At 44.5% G+C, this 19883-nt stretch overlaps 1 protein-coding gene across 4 annotated transcripts in view; it reads left to right on the top strand.

The window, feature by feature from the left end:
- The window catches only part of LOC135263485 (chromodomain-helicase-DNA-binding protein 3-like), a 42928-nt gene that overhangs the window by 6313 nt on the left and 16732 nt on the right, over positions 1 to 19883 (top strand). For 2 of the 4 annotated variants that reach the window (XM_064351575.1, XM_064351572.1), the window contains exons 5-33: positions 35 to 273; positions 464 to 591; positions 959 to 1100; positions 1670 to 1848; positions 2506 to 2781; positions 3286 to 3489; positions 4548 to 4765; positions 5141 to 5272; positions 5469 to 5577; positions 7190 to 7381; positions 7603 to 7803; positions 8819 to 8956; positions 9070 to 9191; positions 9447 to 9620; positions 9729 to 9870; positions 10950 to 11081; positions 12213 to 12330; positions 12953 to 13077; positions 13351 to 13582; positions 13871 to 14040; positions 14261 to 14438; positions 15048 to 15134; positions 15463 to 15548; positions 16441 to 16574; positions 17090 to 17234; positions 17710 to 17866; positions 18363 to 18502; positions 18801 to 19023; positions 19758 to 19883. In XM_064351575.1, coding sequence (XP_064207645.1) covers positions 35 to 273; positions 464 to 591; positions 959 to 1100; positions 1670 to 1848; positions 2506 to 2781; positions 3286 to 3489; positions 4548 to 4765; positions 5141 to 5272; positions 5469 to 5577; positions 7190 to 7381; positions 7603 to 7803; positions 8819 to 8956; positions 9070 to 9191; positions 9447 to 9620; positions 9729 to 9870; positions 10950 to 11081; positions 12213 to 12330; positions 12953 to 13077; positions 13351 to 13582; positions 13871 to 14040; positions 14261 to 14438; positions 15048 to 15134; positions 15463 to 15548; positions 16441 to 16574; positions 17090 to 17234; positions 17710 to 17866; positions 18363 to 18502; positions 18801 to 19023; positions 19758 to 19883 — 4649 coding nt within the window. The remainder of the gene's footprint in view (positions 1 to 34; positions 274 to 463; positions 592 to 958; positions 1101 to 1669; positions 1849 to 2505; positions 2782 to 3285; positions 3490 to 4547; positions 4766 to 5140; positions 5273 to 5468; positions 5578 to 7189; positions 7382 to 7602; positions 7804 to 8818; positions 8957 to 9069; positions 9192 to 9446; positions 9621 to 9728; positions 9871 to 10949; positions 11082 to 12212; positions 12331 to 12952; positions 13078 to 13350; positions 13583 to 13870; positions 14041 to 14260; positions 14439 to 15047; positions 15135 to 15462; positions 15549 to 16440; positions 16575 to 17089; positions 17235 to 17709; positions 17867 to 18362; positions 18503 to 18800; positions 19024 to 19757) is intronic. The other 2 variants (XM_064351574.1, XM_064351573.1) reach the window with 2 other exon arrangements.

The raw sequence follows: 19883 nt of genomic DNA, 5'->3' as shown, positions 1-19883 counted from the left end.
ATCTGTGTCTGCTCTCCTTCTTCCCTACACACAGGCCCATGATAGCTAAGAAAAACCCCAAGATCCCCATGTCGAAGATGATGACCATCCTTGGGGCCAAATGGCGAGAGTTCAGCTCCAACAACCCCTTCAAGGGTTCTGCTGCTGCCGTGGCAGCCGTTGCTGCAGCAGCAGCGGCCGCCGTTGCTGAACAAGTTTCGGCAGCAACTGCCTTCCCTGAGCCACCACCCCAACCCCCTCCGGTCCGCAAGGCCAAGACCAAAGAGGGCAAAGGTCAGCACAGGGAGAGACGTGGCACCAGTTCACTTAAGTCAATGCATTTGGAAAATGGAATTAAATATTTTGTCAGTTTTACAACATGCCTGAAGTGTTTTCTCATGAATCTTGCACATCTTTGTTTGTGTTTATCGAACCCCCCCCCCCCCCGTCCCCCCGTCCCCCCCACACACACACACACACACAGGCCCAGGGTATAAGAAACGCAGTAAAAGCCCACGCGTAATGGAGAAGAAGAAGGCCAAGGTCAAGAAGATGGCCCCTCTGCGCATCAAACTGGGAGTGCTGGGTGGCAAGAGGAAGAGAAGCAGCTCTGTAAGAAAGCATGCGCCTCAATGTGCGTGTGTGTGTGTGTATGTGTGTGCATCTGCATATGTGTGTGTGTGTGCACATGTGTGCGCATCTGCTTTGTGTGTGTGTGCATGTGCATATGTGAGCATGTGCATCTGTGTGTGTGTGTGTGTGTGTGTCCATTTGTGTGTGTATTTGCATGTGTGTGTGTGTGAGAGAGAGAAAGCGAGAGAGAGGGATTGCGTGTGAGAAGGACATAGGCCCCCATTTTCACTGCAAGATGCGACTTGTTAACTCAATTTCAGTAATTTCATGACTAACACACATCACGTGCAGCGTTGTACGAAAGCTTGAGTCTGTTTGAAGTGGCTAATGTCTGTCTCTTACTCAGAGTGAGGAAGTGGATGGTGAAGACTCAGAACAGGAAGACTCCAGTGTTCTCAGCTCCCCTGTTCGCCCGGACAGCGGTGGCCGGCCCACCAAGAACAAAAGAGGCCGACCAGCCAAGAAGAAGAAGAAGAAGAAGAAGAAAGGTACAGTGAGTTCCCTTGTATTTAATATGTTTATTAAAGAGTCACATAGTTATAGTTTATTAGTTCCGAACAACTAAATGAACAACTACCCATCCAACTATCCATTTATTTTCTAAACCGCTTATTCCTGGTCAAGGTTTCAGGGGTGGGCTGAAGCCTATCCCTGCATGCATTGGGCGAGAGGCAGGAATACATCCTGGACAGGTTGCCAATTTATGGCAGGACAACACACCATTCACTCACACATTCATAGCAAAGGGGAATTTAGAGTCTCCAATTAGCCAGCTGCATGTCTTTGGACTGTGGGAGGAAACTTGAGTACCTGGCAGAAGCCCACACGGGCATGGGGAGAACAACAAACACCATGAGCAACCATTGCTACTATTATATAAAAAGTATATTTCTTACTATTATATGAATAATATTTGTATGTATTAAAAAATGTACTTAAAAAAGTTGGCAATGTATCGGTTATGTCATGTAACTAAGTATATTTATGTGTCCATTTCAATCTCTCTCTCTCTCTCTCTCGCTCTCTCTCTCTCCCCCCCCCTTCTATCTCTCTATAGGTGCAGTTGTGGGAGAGGAGGGTGATGGCTATGAGACTGATCATCAGGACTATTGTGAGGTCTGCCAGCAGGGTGGCGAGATCATCCTGTGTGACACGTGCCCCCGTGCCTACCACCTGGTGTGCCTGGAGCCTGAGCTGGAGAAGGCCCCGGAGGGCAAGTGGAGTTGCCCCCACTGTGTGAGTAACTGCCCCAAACCACCCCCAAGTGCATCACAAACCTCCCAAACTGCCTCTGCACCTACTTCAGCTCCCTGCTATGCCTGCACCTACCCCCACTGTGTGAGTAAATTATTGCCCCATGTGCCCCCTGAACTTGCCCTCACTGTGAATCTATGCTGCAATTCTAGTTGCTATCGGGTTAGCTCACGGTCCTATAACCCTGAAGAACCACAGGATCTGTTGGTTTCTATTTTCACAGCAATGGCACAGCAACCATTTCAGACCCAAGTAACCGTGTGAGGCAAGTTAAGTACTGTATGTGATCGCCTGACTCAACTGATCAATTTAGTGGCCTTAAGTACTCCTGGAACAGTTTAGGGTACTTGTTTTTGTAAACAGAACTATGGAGTCACATTACTGTTCTACGTTATCAATGATTGAAGATCCTGAATTATTATTTCATAGATGTTTAAGTTTGTCATTAGTTCAGTCATAGTATGAATAAAGAATCAGTGGTACTGAATGGAATCCTTTGTGTTTCCGCTTTGAGCGAATTCTCTAGCTGTGTATAGGGTTCTCTCTTTTGTGTGATGCATTATTGATATGCATACAGTATATGTAAGTGTATATTGATACTGAAATGAATATGTAACCACCTCCACCTCCACCCCCCAGGAGAAGGAGGGCATCCAGTGGGAGGCAAAGGATGAGGACTTTGAGGAGTTTGAGGAAGAGGCTGAGGAAGTGGGGGCTGGGGCAGGTGCTGGTGCTGGTGCTGCTGCTGCTGCTGGGGAGGAAGAGGAAGACGATCACATGGAGTTCTGCAGAGTGTGCAAGGATGGAGGGGAGCTGCTGTGCTGTGACTCCTGCACCTCGTCCTATCACATCCACTGCCTCAACCCGCCCCTGCCGGAGATACCCAATGGAGAGTGGCTCTGCCCACGCTGTCTGGTGAGTGACATCTGTTCTGGGCCAATCAGGATTGAGCATGGGTGGGGCAGCAGTAGGGAGTTTTTTCAGTCAGCTAATGAGTATGTGGAACTCATAGGGTGTTAACATTATAGGTATGTCATAGGAAGGATTTGCATATGCAAATGGATCCTGTTGCATTCAAGCATACATAGAATTGGCAAGATGATGTGTTGTCCAAAAGAGTATTTGTAGATGCTTAGGTCAAAGTTGATAAAACTGTAGGCTACTGTTAATCACATTAATCTGTTTAAAGCTTCATTCTGTGGTATTATGCGAGTTGCACTCCATAGTATAACTTTGTTAGACTGGTAACACAGTATGTGCACTGCACTAGTTACAGTGGACATGCAGTTGTGCTGACTTAATTCTGCATGTGTATATACATTACACTTATTTTTAATAAGGGGGGATACAGAAAATGTGCTTGTTCATTAAACAGACATTATCTGACCATAACTTTCTCTTGTATCCCCCCTCTGTCAGTGCCCCGCAATCAATGGCAGGGTTCAGAGGATCCTCCACTGGCGCTGGGGTGAACCCCCTCCCCCGGTGCCCGTGCCCCCAGCCCCTGACGCCGACCCCCAACAGCCCCCTCCCCCTCCGATGAAGGGGCGCGCAGAGAGGGAATTTTTCGTCAAGTTGACAGGACAGTCCTACTGGCACTGCACTTGGGTCACTGAGCTCCAGGTGAAAGAGGAAGGTCGCTCTGTCTCTCTCTCTCTCTTTCTGTCTTATTCTCACTCTTTGACTCTCTGTCACTCTCTCTATTTGGCTCTGCCTCACTATCTCTCAATGTCTTTATCAAAAAAAAAAAAAGGAACTTTAGTGTGCTTGATTGGCAATATTTGCCAAAAACATTTGAAAAACTCATGAAACACAATTTATACTTCTGTTATCAAAGACTTACCTTATGTATGTGCACACATAGATGCATACATACATGCGTACATATATACCTACATAGATGCGTACATACATACATACTTGGGGTCTGCAGAGACAACACTGTCTATGTCTGTATCTGTTCAACCACCAAAATGATCTGTACCTGTATTTGGATAGAAAACTGAAAGTGGGTGTAGCTTAAACTGGAAGTTGTGTAAATGAGATAAATTACCAGTTTTCTAGCCTAATGTAGGCTACATTGGCATTATAGCTTTTGTGTTTCAAAACACCATAGTCATGATTTAACACCCACATACTGTAGCATTAATCATTAAATAATTTATTTCTAATTTATTTGTGAATTTGTATTTTATAAACAACACCCACCTAGGTGTTTTAAATACCATTATATGCTACTACATTTGATAATATTCTCTGTCTATTATCTGAGCAACACTAGTTCTAGCTCAAGCCCCAACCGACACTGCAGAAAACAGTACAAACTGTAGACTTAGTCAATGTCATAAAGAATAGGTTAGAAAGAACTCCATGCACCTAACATACAGACATAGAACAAAATGTATTTATTTATTTATTTATTTATTTAGGATCCCCATTAGCAATACACAGTGTGCAGCTAATCTTCCTGGGGTCCGAACATAAAATACATACAATAGCACATACAGTATGTGTTTATCAATGGAAAATGTGATTCTTTTCTGTATGCAGCACATTATCCAAGCATGTTCACATAGGGTATTTGGGTTTAGATACACACCTAATACGTTCACACTTACATGCTCCTCTCTTTACCATGTGTCCTACCTCTTCATCTTCCACTCCTCTCTTCCTTTACCCAGCTGGAGATCTACCACTCGGTCATGTTCCGGAACTATCAGCGAAAGACAGACATGGACGACCCCCCCACCCTGGAGTACAACTCAGGGGGGGAGGAGGAAGGGGGGAAGTGTGAAAAGAGACGGGCCAAAGACCCACAGTACGCCGCCATGGAGGAGAAGTTCTATCGCTATGGCATCAAGCCTGAGTGGATGATGGTGCACCGTATCATTAACCACAGGTGTGTGTGTGTGTGTGCGGGTGTGCGTGCCTGCATGCGTGTGTGTGTGCGTGCGTGCCTGCGTGTGTGTGTGTGTGCTTGCCTGCGTGTGTGTGTGTGTGTGTGTGCATGCGTGCCTGCATGCGTGTGTGTGTGTGCATGCGTGTGTGCATGTGTTATTTGACAGCATGTATTGTTATGAAATTAACATAAATTAGGATTAGGTTCAGGCTAAACTAAAATAAAATATTTGGCGGGTGGGGGATTGTTACATTGATGCTTATGTTTTAGCTGTAGCTTGACTGAACCATATTCCACTATGTTTTCTTTTGTACCTTTTTTGTATCATATGTGTATGTGTGTGTGTGTGCGTGCGTGCGTGTGTGCTTTGGGCAGTGTGGATAAGAAGGGGAATTGCCTGTATCTGGTGAAGTGGAGAGACCTGACCTATGACCAGTGCACCTGGGAACAGGAGGACCTGGATATTCCTGGCTTTGCCATTCACAAGGCCAATTACTGGAAACACAGGTACCACCGTATGCTGGAATCCCCCCATGCAAAGGGGAATACTCAGGCATGTGTGTGTCTGTAGAAATAACCCAGCGTGTGTGTGTGTGTGTTTAGAAATATGCCTGTATGTTGTGTGGATAGCTGCACTCCTGTGTGTGTGTGTGTGTGTATGTATGTGTATCTGTGTAAATAGCCATGTGTGTGTATTTCTAAGGGAGGAGGTGCTGAAGGAGGACCCAGACAAACCTAAGAGGATGAGGAGCGAAAGGAAGGAGGAGGAGGATGAGGATGATGATGAGTCATCAGGCACTCCTGTCACTGATGTGAGTCCACTACTCCTTAGCCAATATGCTGGCCCATTTTACATCAGAAAAGAAATCCCATTTTAGTACGGAAAGGAAAGATGAGTATTAAACAGAAATGAGTCACACTTTCCAATGTAAAAAGAAAAGTCAAATTGAAATACATGTTTCACTCTTACTGCCTTTGGGTCCATTTGAATTCAGCTTGTTCCAAAGCGGCCTGACAGTGACTTCAGTTTACTCTAATGGCCCGCACAGTCCCCAGATCTCAATCCATCAGAGGACCTTTGGGATGAGGTGGAACTGGGGTTCGCAGCATGAATGTGTGGCCTAAAAATCTGTAGGAACTGTGTCATGCTATGGAGTCAGCATGGACCAAAATCCTTAAGGAATGTTTCATGCACCTTGTTGAATCCATCCCGCAAATAATTCAGGAGGAGGAAGAAGGGGTTTATACTAAATAGGTTTACCTAATAAAGTGGCCACTAGGTGTATGTGAGAGAGACAACTGATTGCAGCTTGCTTGCTTGCTTGGCTAGCTAGCCAGTGACAACCTTGTAGCTAGCTAGCAGGCCCAATACTGTTTTTTCTCTGACTTGTAGCCATAGATTCAGATTAAATATTTGAGGTTGGTATAAATTTGACAGAGTTGCCTGCTCCCACAGCACCTGCAGTTTCTGCTGTGGCTGGAGCTAAAACTAGTCTTGCTCGGTCAATTATCAAATGTAGTCGTATGGATGATCATTTAGAACATTAGGGCAGTGTTGTTTGTAAAATACAGGTTTAAAATGAACCAATCTGGCATTATACTTCATGATTAAAGCTATTTTGGTGTTAATGTTATGTTTGTGTCCAAACAAAGATGCATATATAAATACAGATAATTTAATTGGTTGAACGGATACAAATACATCTCTGTACACGTCTACAGTTTCCCGTCATCCTTCTAACCTGTCTCTGTTCTTTCAATCTGCCTATGTTGCTCTCATCTTCCCCTTCCCCCTCATCTTCGCACTCTGCTCCTGCTGACTGGCTGAAGCTAAGCAGGTGTGGGCTTGGTTAGTACTTGGATGGGAGACCACCAGGGAATACTGAGTTGCTGCTGGAAGTGGTGTTGTGGCAGCAGGGGCAATTTCCCTGGTCAAATAAACCTCAATGCCCCAGTGCAGTGCGGACACTGTGCTGTAGGAGATGCCGTCTTGGTTGAGATGTAACGAGGTCCTGACTCTGTGGTCATTAAGATCCGACACTATTGCAAAGTAGGGGTTCCCGTGTCTTGGCTAAAATCCCAGATCTGGCTCTCGCAAAAACATGCCGCCTTATCATCCCCTGATTTAATTGGCTAAAAAATGTTCTCTCCCTCCAGTGGAGCTGCTTAGTGGCCAATAATAGAGGATTGTGGTTGTACTGGGCAGCTCCCAGGTGTGAATGTGTATGAGTGCGAAGCAGGGCGTTCCTGCAAAAGAGCATCTGTGCTCAGTGAACCTACCCTGGGTAAATAAAGGTTAAATAAATAAAATAAAATATGAAATCACATCACTCTACACCCATCTATGGCGTACAGAGGGCAACTGTAGATCGGCCCCTGCCTTCACAGCACTCTCCCTGACTGTCCCTCCTCTTCCTCCCCCAGCCGACGGTGAAGTATGAGGAGCAGCCCGACTTTGTGACGGTGACGGGAGGCACCCTGCACCTGTACCAGCTGGAGGGGCTGAACTGGCTGCGCTTCTCCTGGGCACAGGGCACCGACACCATCCTGGCCGATGAGATGGGCCTGGGCAAGACCATACAGACCATCACCTTCCTTTACTCCCTCTTCAAGGAGGTATGAGATGCACCATATGTACATTTACCGCACTGAGCATGCTCAGAGAAAGCCCCTAAATGGGTGGAACACTAACCCTCTTTGTGATCATTTCTGATAGTCTTTCAGTCTTAGTATGTTTTTTATTGGTCCAGACAATTATTTCAAGTGTACATTTGAGCTCTAAGAATTTGGCTGGCATATCTGTGATGCACTGGTATCCACCACCTCCAAAATCCCAGGGTCACACCAAGGGCCCATTTCTGGTGAGCGCCCCACTCTCCACCATCATAAACTGGGAGAGGGAGTTTGAGATGTGGGCCCCCAACTTCTACGTTGTGACCTACACTGGGGACAAGGAGAGCAGGTCCATCATCCGTGAACACGAGCTGACCTGCAACGACTTGTCCGCCAAGGGAGGGAAGAAGGCCTTCAAATTGCGGGTGAGGACCAAGGACCAAAATAAGCTTCTCCTCTCTTTCATGTATAACTCTTGACAGTTAGAGTTAGGGATAGGCAATAATACTCTAAAATGTATCTTACAAAATAAATCCATTATAAATGTATATCAGCAAAGTCTATTGTTGCATTTCCTAAGTATACAATTAAGTGTGCCATATAAATGCCACTATAGTAGGTGTAAATCATTAAAGTATATTGTTGCATTTCGTAAGGTGACACAAAATACAGTTTAACGTCTTTCCCATTTTGTGACATATTAGTACAATATAGTTGTGTATATATTACTGAGGAATTTGGGCAGATGTCCTGCAGAATTATTTTAGAACTGCAGCTCAATACATTAAGCTGGAAGCAATATTTATTCATTTTTATGATTTACGTCTAGAGTTTAAGTATTCATTTCTGGTTAAAATAGTCAGTGTTGGGATATGTACTGAAGGCTTTACACGTTGTTATCCATATTATCTTTTTCATATTTCTTGTTTCAGTTTATATAAAATGATGTGTTCTGTCCGGATCAGCAGTCAGTATGTTTTATAGGAAAGGGGATGACTGAGTAACCCTGCGATCCAGATACAAATATCTTACAGGCCATTTCCTATGGGCCTTGTGCAAGAAAACATTACAAAAGGGAGGATGAGAACAACCTTTACTTTCTTATCGAATGAGGTGGTTATCCTTGAAACTGGCGTACACATCTTTGCACAGTCCCTCTCCAGAGGCTATAAAGGCTCGCAGTAAATAATGGTTTTTTAGTACAGTGTTGACTCTGTCAGTAGGTGTGCTCTTTCTGCAGAAGTTAAGTTACTTATAATTGGATCTAGTGTGCACTGTTCTCCTGACTGGATTGCATCTTTATTACAAGACAAGTGTGGCTTTTCCCTTCTCCACCCAACAGTACTATATTTGCACACCTGCAGAGTGTTAATGACTAAATATATTTTCGTCCAACTAGTTTACTGATTTCCCACTGCGACACTCCCCTTTTCTGGCCAGCAGGAGGCGCCCATTAAATTCCATGTGCTCCTGACCTCTTATGAGCTGGTGACCATAGATCAGACCGCGCTGAAGTCCATCGACTGGGCGTGCCTGGTGGTGGACGAAGCCCACCGCCTCAAGAACAATCAGTCTAAGGTACTTTTGGAATTGTGTGTGTGTCTGCATGTGAATGTGTGTGTATTTGTGTGTTTCAGATAATAACAGTATAATTTCTCCCTGTCTCTCTCTGTCCCTCTCTGTATTATCAGTTCTTCAGGAAGCTGAATGACTATAAGATTGATCACAAGCTGCTACTGACCGGCACTCCCCTTCAGAACAACCTGGAGGAGCTTTTCCACCTGCTCAACTTCCTCACGCCTAACCGCTTCAAGTAATGACCGTTTCTCTCACACACGTGCATACACATGCATGCACGCACACAAACACACACACACACACACACACATGCACGCACGCACACACACGCACACACACATTTTTCAGTATCTAAAAAGAATGTGTTTAGCCTTTCCTTAATCTGCTTTTTTTCATCCTATCCTTCATCCTGTTTTTGCTCAACACCCCCCCCCCCCCACCCCCATTGGTACACTCCTTCACTCTTCCCGTCTCCTACCACCCCCTTCAGCAACCTAGAGGGGTTTCTGGAGGAGTTTGCAGACATCTCCAAGGAGGACCAGATCAAGAAGCTGCATGACATGCTGGGGCCGCACATGCTCAGGAGACTGAAGGCCGACGTCTTCAAGACCATGCCAGCCAAGACCGAGCTCATTGTGCGCGTGGAACTCAGTCCCATGCAAAAGTAAGGGGAGGGGGAGGAGCCACGCTCTATGTAGAAGTGAGTGGGAGGGGCTTAGGACCATCCGCCTGTAAACATGTACTCACAATGAGAACTCCTTTGTCTGAACAGGAAATACTACAAGTTCATCCTGACGCGTAACTTCGAAGCCCTGAACTCCAAGGGTGGGGGGAACCAGGTGTCCCTCTTGAACATCATGATGGATCTGAAGAAGTGCTGCAACCACCCCTACCTGTTTCCTGCAGCTGCCATGGTAACGATCCATATTTCGCTGCATCTACCATAGCAGCCACCTCTGTTTCCTGTATCTGCCATAGCAGTGCTCCAAACCTGTTTCTAGTAGCTGGCATATGATTGGGTCATATTGGGTTGGTAATGTCCTCTAGCTGTTGCAGTAATAACACATCTCTGTTTCCTGTAGCTCCCAAGATAAATACCTTCATCTATTGCATGTACCTGGTCTAATACTGATGTATGTATCTTTCCTGTATCTGGCACTGTAGTGGTCCATACCTGTTCCTGTACCTGCCATAGTATTGTCCCATATTTGCTAGCATTTGCTCTAGTGGGCGAAACAGCCCTATCTTTGCCTGGTCCCTATGGTTACAGTGTTGTGGGAGGACAGTAGGACAAATGGGAGAAAGTGAAGAAAATAGCGTAATGATGACAGATGTGGAAGGGAGGAATTGTAATAACATTTGGATGGAAACCCAGTCTCCAGAAGGTTGTGTAAGAAATTATTTCCTTTACATAACAAACAATGAAAGTTATATAATAGGAAATTACAGTGGAATATCAGGTTATCTGCTTGTCTCTTTATAACAGTTTAGAGTATTTTCCTGTTAATTAGGAGAAATATATGTTTGACTGCCACCTCCTTCCATTGATGTGGTCAATTATCAACTGTATTTGTCCCTGAGAACGAAAGAAAAAAACAGAGAGAAACAGATAGCAGAAGAAAGAATTGGCTAAGAAAGTAAATAATGAGAGGGTGACGGAAGGGTGGAAATGGTTGGATGAAAAAACCTACTAACAATATACGAATTGTGTGTGTGTGTGGGTGTGTGTGTGTGTGTGTGCATATGTGCGTACATGTGTGTGTGTGTGTGTGTGTGTGTATGTGTGTGTACGCGTGCGAGCATGTGTGTGTGTGTGTGTGTGCATATGTGCGTACATGTGTGTGTGTGTACGCGTGCGAGCGTGTGTGTGTGTGTGTGTGTGCATATGTGCGTGCATATGTGCTTGTGTGTGTGTGTGTGTGCGTGTGTATGTGTGTGTGTGTCCACATGTGAATGACGTCGTCTTTACTCCCTGTGTTTTATGGGGGTGTAGGAGTCTCCAAAGACAGTGAGCGGGGCGTATGAGGGATCCGCTCTCATCAAGGCTTCAGGGAAACTGCTGCTGATGCAGAAGATGCTGAGGAAGCTGAAGGAACAGGGCCACCGTGTGCTCATCTTCTCCCAGGTAACCTCCAAATCCCCAAGAAATGCTCTATCACTAGCTATGTTCCAGAGGTGAGAAAAACCCATTTTAGTTCAGCAGTTCAGCATTCACTTTAAAAATGTCAAAATGAATTTGCAGTTTAATCTTTCTCAGCTTGCAGCAGTGTATTTTCATCAGATTCCATGATGAGAAAGTCCAAAGAATGAACAAAGTTTTCAACTCTTGTAGTGCTGCCTGTGTTCATCCACATTTTTGTGAGAAACTTATAAGTAATTTTAACAAGTTCGTCACAGGACAGTGAATTTTCGGCAGCTTGAAACAGTAGTGCTATGCATGTTTTTGTCTTTATTTGACATGTTCACCTTAAAAAATACAGAAATGATCTGATCAAGAAAAATGACATAACAGCTAATACACTGAAGCCCTTGAGAAATGACCCGGTCTATGTGTTGCTGATTTACTGTTAGCCTTAAGAGTCTAAAAGATTTGTAAAATCCATTGCCTTTGAATTCTGTCTTGTTGTCAACATGTAAATGAAAATTAAGAGGACCATGTCTAGTCAGGTAAAATAATTGGTAAAAATTCTGCTATGTCATTAAGAAAAAACTGAGTTCTCTTTAGGAGGGCGATAGATTGTTGCTAGGAGCACATTCAGATGGTTATCGAGGCAAGGTATTCAAGAGATTTAAAAAAACAAAAAAATTATCTGCATATATAGTGGCTACTCCACCTCCTCTTTTGCCTTGTTTTGCATTATGATGAAAAATATGATTTTATGGGGAGCCCTCAACAGTACTGCCTCTTGATAACCTAAGCAGGTCCCTGTTTAACGTAAGAAATTAAGTTTGTGCTCAGTACAAATATCATTTACACGGTTTTATGTGTAAGCGGTCTGACATTTAAAATTGCCATGCTGCATAAGCCAGGCATACGATATAGATGATTTGAAATGAACTTTATTAGTATCATAGTCATGCTACATTGTCAGCCCACAAAGAATTATGTTTTCTATTTATTTAAATGACGAAATAAAGAGATAGAATTTTTATTTTATAACACCAATGATTTTACCAAATCATTGCCATAGAGCATAGAAGCAATAACTGTGACTCACCCATAATTCTCTTTACCATTCCATTTCACTTCCTTTAGATGACGAAGATGCTGGACTTGCTGGAGGACTTCCTGGACTATGAAGGCTACAAGTATGAGCGCATCGATGGTGGCATCACTGGGGCCCTGAGACAGGAGGCCATTGACCGGTTCAATGGTGAGGGACTCAATCTCACCGCCTCTGCTGTTGTCTGAGTCTTTCTCTTTGCTCAGCCACCATTCTTACATTAGGCCTTTATTACATTACATTGCATTCATTTAGCAGATGCTCTTACCCAGAGCGACTCACAATGAAAGAGACCATAAGTGTATCCTCCGGAGTTATGTGGGTAATCATTTTCAGACATGGCCATTTACATTCTCGCACCAGTGAGCGTAAGTGGAACATCAACAAAGCAAAAAATTCTGGTTATCATACAGTGTGTCAACTTATAACCACACTACAAATCATCGATTGATGTAGCTAACAACACATAAAACATGCTATTGCAATCCTAAATTCATTCTGTTCACCTAGTCTTGCCTTTCTTGCTACCTATGTTTGCTACATGTGTTTCTTCATATGTTCTGTCTTAATTTTTTTGATTGTGTGCTATATTTGTGATATATGCAGTGGACTTCACAGCACTGTGTGACCTTAGGATTTCTCTCTCTCTCTCTCTCTCTCTCTCTCTCTCTCTCTCTCTCTCTCTCTCTCTCTCTCTCTCTCTCTCTCTCTCTCTCTCTCTCTCTCTCTCTCTCTCTCTCTCTCTCTCTCTTTCTCTCTCACACATACACAGCTCCTGGGGCGCAGCAGTTCTGCTTCCTGTTGTCCACCAGGGCAGGGGGTCTTGGCATCAATCTGGCCACCGCAGACACCGTCGTCATCTTTGACTCAGACTGGAACCCCCACAATGACATACAGGTACTTACACTGACCGCTGGTCTAACAGCTTCATTACCAAGGAAACCATTTGCACACTGTACTTCCCCAAACCAATATTAACCACACTGAAGTGGTTTATTTTCATATGTTGCTAGTTTCAGTTGCAAATAGAACGACTTGGCTGTACATTATACTGTTTTTTTTCCAGTACAGGTTATAGTCACATAATCAACACCCTCTTAACCAATCAGAATTGAGTATTTAACAAAACAATAGTGAAATAAATTTGACTCTCACCCCCCTCCTTCCCAGGCCTTTAGTCGTGCCCATCGCATTGGCCAGGCCAAAAAGGTGATGATCTACCGCTTTGTGACCCGGGCTTCGGTGGAAGAACGGATCACACAGGTGGCCAAGCATAAGATGATGCTGACCCATCTGGTGGTGCGGCCCGGACTGGGCTCTAAGGCTGGGTCCATGTCCAAGCAGGAGCTGGATGACATCCTCAAGTTTGGCACTGAAGAACTTTTCAAGGATGAGATTGAGGGTGAGGAAACGGCAAAAGTTGGATAGAGGAGGGGGGATAGAGAGATAGAGAGTGAAATTGGTTTTGGAAGTGAAGGAGAGAAGGGTTTATAGGGGTAGACAGAGTTGGCAGTTTATTTGGGGATATTTGAGACTAATTTTTGGCTTTTGTACTACACCTCATTCTGTCCCACTGTCTTCCTCCCTCTGCCCTATCCCCTCCCCCCTTCCCCCTACACACTGCCTGCTTCTCGCTGGGCTCCTCCCATAATCCCTCCTTTGGCTCCTCCCCCTGTCTCCCTGCGTCCAGCTGGAGACAACAAGGATGAGGACAGCAGTGTGATACACTACGACAGCGTTGCCATCGAGAGGCTACTTGACCGAAATCAGGATGCCACCGACGACACTGACGTGCAGAACATGAACGAATACCTGAGCTCCTTCAAGGTGGCCCAGTACATGGTGCGGGAGGAGGACAAGGTATGTGTGTGTGTATACATATGGGTGTGACAGCGCTGACCACTGTGTATGTGTATGTGTGTGTCAGTACTGACCTATGCCTGCTTATCTGTGTCATTCTTGTATTCGCTCCCTCTGTATCAAAGCTGTGACTGTGTCTGTGTTGACCTGCCTTTCTCTGCACGTATATCCGTCAGTACTGACCCATGACCCCTGTCTCTCTCTGCCCTGGGGTCTGTAGATGGAAGACATTGAGAGGGAGATCATTAAGCAGGAGGAGAACGTGGACCCAGATTACTGGGAGAAGCTGCTGAGGCATCACTACGAGCAGCAGCAGGAGGACCTGGCCAGGAACCTGGGCAAGGGCAAGAGGGTCCGCAAACAGGTCAACTACAATGACGCGGCGCAGGAGGACCAAGGTACACACCCCTGAGGGAGGGACGGGAAAGGAGAGGAGAGGAGAGACACTGTGCTGTGTTATGTGACTGCCTCCCACCCTTACATAAATTAAACATACTGCAATATATAGAAATTTAGATTACGATATTGTGACATTTATAATATGTGAGTAAATATATGTTATTGGTGCTTTCTGATATTGTCCTGTATTCTTTAAAAAACATTGAAACATACAGTACAGTTGCCTCCAAAGTCATTCACACTCTTAATAAAGATAAGCAAAAACAGCTTACTTTTATTATTTCACCAATTAGTTCTACTTCCTGGTTGAAGAATTGTGCTAATTAGCAAATCCAGGCGATTGGAACAAAATACAGGAGAGGACTTTTACTTTCAACAAGAGAACAAGACAAGAATGACGTAAAATAGCATAGATGCATTTTATACACATGGGAATAGACACAGACCATTAACTGACTCTGGGAATGCCTTGGAAGATCAGAGGTTCACATTTCTGGTCAAGGAAACTTGAGAATGGTCAGTGTGTGATATGTGCTGTTTCAGCCAGCAGGGGGAGGTGTGGCTCAGCATAGCCTATTGACTGTGCACCACTGTATGTGCTGTTTCAGACTGGCATGCTGGTGTTTCAGATAACCAATCAGAGTATTCTGTGGGCTCAGAAGAGGAAGATGAGGACTTTGATGACAGAACAGAGGGTAAGAAGGCCCAGTTTGTATGGCACCTTAAATGAACTGAAGTGAATTACTCCTATGCATGTCTTTGTGATAATTAACACTGACTGTATATTGTGTATACATGTAATAATGTTTTGTAAATACCCAAGGCTTATTTGAGCTTCTGGTTTATTTTGATATTTTGTTTGTTTAGTTAATTTATCAATGTAGTTGATTTTTGATTTTATATATTTTAATATATATTTAAAAATATGAATTTCACAAAACACAAATTGGAGTTGAAAGGATGAGGAAGCCTTCTTGTTGTGATGAATCTGCTGGCTAACTCAATCTCTGTCCCCTTTTACAGGCCGTAGACAGTCTCGGCGTCAACTTAGAAATGACAGGGACAAGCCACTGCCCCCCCTGCTGGCCAGAGTTGGGGGAAACATTGAGGTAAGGCTCCTTGGCAGTGTGGTACCAAGAATAAGCTCACATACCTAAAAAGGACCGCCAAAAGGTTTTGGGAAAATGCAGTGTTCAAAAATTGCAAAACAGAATTGTAAAATTAATATGCTGGTAAACATATTTTGTGTAAGATCCAAGGCATTAGAGAGGGGAAAATTTACAAGCCTTTATTCTGTGGCCAAGAACACCCAGAACTTCCTCAGAACCAGCTGCTGATGACCAGTGCATTGCAGCAAGAATTCCTTAGTCATGGTCACCCACTGGAAATTGTTTTGTCCGACACTTTTTTTAATGTTGCAATTTGCAAGTCACTCATTACCGAAGAGCATCAGTAGTGGATCATTACCTCTGAGAGTTCTAAGTGCATTTCTCCTCTCAAAGAGCCTACAATTTTGGTTACTAATTTGGTCAGTTCTTTATTTATTATGATCTGGAATGAGCACTATTTCAAATACATGTATTTGAAATATGTATTTGCATGTACTGCATATGTAATACAAGTTGATTGCCTTTTGTTTTGGATGGTTTACACGTCTGCGTCAATGACAAAGAAAATTACACCGCCACCATTTTGATTGTAGTATATAGATACATTTGTGTGGAAGGTATTTTGTTTTTTACACAGAAACACCAAAAACATATAAAATTGTTCACAACGACATAATATAGTTCTATCTCTGCATTTCAGCGGTTTTGTGTAATATTTCCCCATGTATAGTAAAGGTATACTAGTTTTGTTGCAAACATTTTAGTGTATTTTTCCTATCTCTGCTTATTCCCTCTCTCTCCCTCCACCTTTTCTCTCTCTCTCTCTCTGTCTCTTCCTCTCCCTCTCTCCCTTCCCCCTCATTCTCTCTCTCTCTCTCTCTTTCTCTCCCAGGTGCTGGGTTTTAACACTCGCCAGCGGAAGGCATTCCTAAACGCTGTGATGCGATGGGGGATGCCAGCTCAAGATGGCTTCTCTTGTCAGTGGCTCGTTCGGGACCTCCGGGGCAAGAGCGAGAAGGAGTTCAAGTGAGAGCGGATGGGAAGAGTCAAAAAGTCATCAGCCAGGAGTTTTAGAATGTTTGCAGAGGGAATTTTGTTCAGTGTGATATAAAGAGTATTAAAATGGTGACTTTGGTCTCCAAGATTCAGCTTGTCAAATATTGAGTCCAGAGTACAAGACTGATCTGCTTAGCCATTCCATAACTTGTTATGGAAAGAGTAATATAATCTGTTAATCATTGTTTTGATGTGGGCTGTAGTTTTTACTCAGTAACATTCTCAGATTGAGACTCGCCTGTCTTGTGATGTCTGCTGTCCCCTTTTTCTCCCAATTTGGAATTTCAAATCACATTGATCAGTACTCATCATTGCAACCTCCACTGTCGATTTTAGGCAGTGCAGATAAGCATGTGCTTTCCTCTGAGGCATGTGATGTCAGCTCACACCACAGTTCACAAGTGGGGTTTGCACAGTTAGAAGACATCTCTTCACTTATTTTCCTCCCTCTGTCTCCTCTCATCCGTCCGCCCCACCCGCACCAGGGCCTACGTCTCCCTGTTCATGCGGCATCTGTGTGAGCCGGTGGGGGAGGGCTCGGAGACGTTTGCCGACGGCGTGCCGAGGGAGGGCCTTTGCCGCCAGCCTGTCCTCACCAGGATCGGAGTCATGTCCCTGGTCAAGAAGAAGGTCAGATACACTATGGGGGATGTAATGGGGGGGAGCGTAGCACAGAAAAAATACACACACAAACACACTCACACTGGTCCAGAAGGTCTGGAATAAGGGACTGAAATATTGGAATTATTTATGAATGTTCTAGAGCAGGGATTCTAAACTCAAATCCTGGAGGTTTTCGGGGTGGAAGGGACAGAATTGATGAACTCGGGGATAAAGCTTTTCAGCTTTAAGCTTTCAGTCTCTCTCACTCTTGCGGTATGCTGTTTTTGGTCTCAGATGCCTTCTGTGAAAAGAAGTATTAGCTGAATCTGTCTTGGTACTGGGCTAAAACACAAACCCTGTTGAAAGAATCCACACAGCTCTTTTGCACCTTGTTTGTTGTGGAGCTGAGCCTGCAGATACTGTGGCCCTCCCAGGCTGTAGTTTGAGAGCTCTGTGCTGTAGCTGTGGCATGGCAGTGATGCTGTGCTGGGGTTCTGTGCAGGTGCAGGAGTTTGAGCACATCAATGGGAAATGGAGCCTTCCTGAACTGAAACCGCTGGTCAGCATGGAGTCCTCTCGAGGGTCCTCCCCCGGCCTCAAAACCACCACCTCCACCCCCGAACCCAGCGCCAACACGACCCCCTGCACCTCTACACCAGGTAACACACACACACGCACAAACCAGGTAACACACACACACACCTCTACACCAGGTAACACACACACGCACAAACACCTCTACACCAGGTAACACACACACACACCTCTACCCCAGGTAACACACACACGCACCTCTACACCAGGTAACACACACACACACCTCTACACCAGGTAACACACACACACACACACATCCTGCACCTCTACACCATGTAACACACACACACACACCTCTACTCCAGGTAACACACACACAGCCACATGCACACACACTCACACATCCTGCAACTCTATACCAAGTAACATACTGTCATACACATATGAAATGATATGATGACACTTCATTGTCTGATTGCTCAGAAAAGCATAGCACTACAAAATACTTTAAATATTAAACATACGCACACATATCCAGCACAGCTACTGCAGGTAAACATATACAGATTGATCGGGCTCTGAGATAGATCAGAATCTGACCTGTTTGGCCTCCTCCAGCTACCCCCTCCCCACCTGACAAATCGGAGAAAAACGGAAAGGAGCCCGTAAAGGAGGGAGAGAGCCAGCCAGAGCGAGAGGCTGAGAAGGAGAAGGAGGAGAGCGAGAAGGACAGCGTTGAAAGCAAAGATCCCGTGGAGGTACAAGATCAGTGACATCAGCCTAACATTGCCATAAAGCAGGAATGGTGGCTATGGACATGAATCTTTATCTATAATAATAATATTAAACTACCACTTTTATTACTTCTACAAATACAATTAATCTATTATTATTAATACATTTGTAATAATTATATAGCACGAGTTAAATTAATTAGAAGTTCCTAAATTTCAGCCTTGCACTTTGTATCGCCTGTGCCTCTGCTCTAATTCTTAGTACTTAACCCCAAACTCCAGTCCCTGGAAACTAACATGTCTGTCACAACTCTCCATAAAGCCTCCGATCACCATGAAGGACGCAACACAAGCTTCGTCCCCCGGCCAAAAACCTGACACAGAGGAAGGGGCTGCGGTGACAGAGGAGGAGGGGAAGGATACTCCCCCAGCCCCCCCACAGGAGGAGAGGAAGGCAGAGGAGAACAAAGAGAAAGGGGGACCCGCTGACACCGAGAAGCCGGTCTCCGATACAGCGCCCCCTGCTGTAGAAGAAGAGAATCAAGGTACTGCTGCGGATAGCTGTCAGTTTAGTGCCTTCTGTTGTTCATACGACCATAAGAGCTACTCCTGTATTCCTCCGGGAAAGCGTGACTGGGATTTTCACAGTACTTTCAAGTGGTATCTGACCACTGATTTGTATTTGTGGTTGGAGACCACGTCTCCTGGTAGGAGAAACAGGAAAAGTATTTCAGCCCTTTTTAGATAATTTGTCATTCAAAGCTAAAAAATAAATCAAGGAGTTTTCTGTTTCCATGGCTCACAGGGCATTATGGAAGATAAATATTTAATCCTGACATACCTATCCGTAATGCATTTAATCCTTGTACGAAGATTATTACTTATAGGATCCAATTAGCAAGTCTGAGGGGGAGATTCTAATTCTATCCTCAACCCTCATATAAAATTCAGGTCAGTCCCATGCAAATTCAAAGTTGGGCCAAAGAAAGTCCAAAAGAAACGATACACACTGCATCCCGTTGAGTGCTCAGTAGTGCAGGGATGGCTCATCCCTTATTCTGTTTCATTGAATTTCTATGGTACCTACCTGTGCTGTGTCAGTCATTGCAGCTTGGATGTAGAAACAGAACATTTGGGCATTTAGCTGAGACTCTTATCTGTGTTACAAGCTCACTTTTTACAACTTCCACCGGAGGAATTCAGAAAAATCACAATTGGTAAAACCTTTAAGTTAAAAAAATAGTCAGGTGAACCTATGATGCTTTGACTGTTACTGCAGAGGTGGAAAAGGTGGAAGAGGAGGAGGAAAAGACAACAGATGAAAATGGCGACGAGTCAGCCGGAGTCTCAGAAACAACAGGTGGAAAAAACAAGGAGGATAGCCTGCCCTCTGATGTCAAGAAAG

Source organism: Anguilla rostrata, chromosome 9 (genome assembly GCF_018555375.3).
Source record: "Anguilla rostrata isolate EN2019 chromosome 9, ASM1855537v3, whole genome shotgun sequence".
Taxonomy (NCBI): Eukaryota; Metazoa; Chordata; class Actinopteri; order Anguilliformes; family Anguillidae; genus Anguilla; species Anguilla rostrata.
Note: the sequence above shows the minus strand (reverse complement) of the source record. Positions and strands in the feature narration are given on the sequence as shown.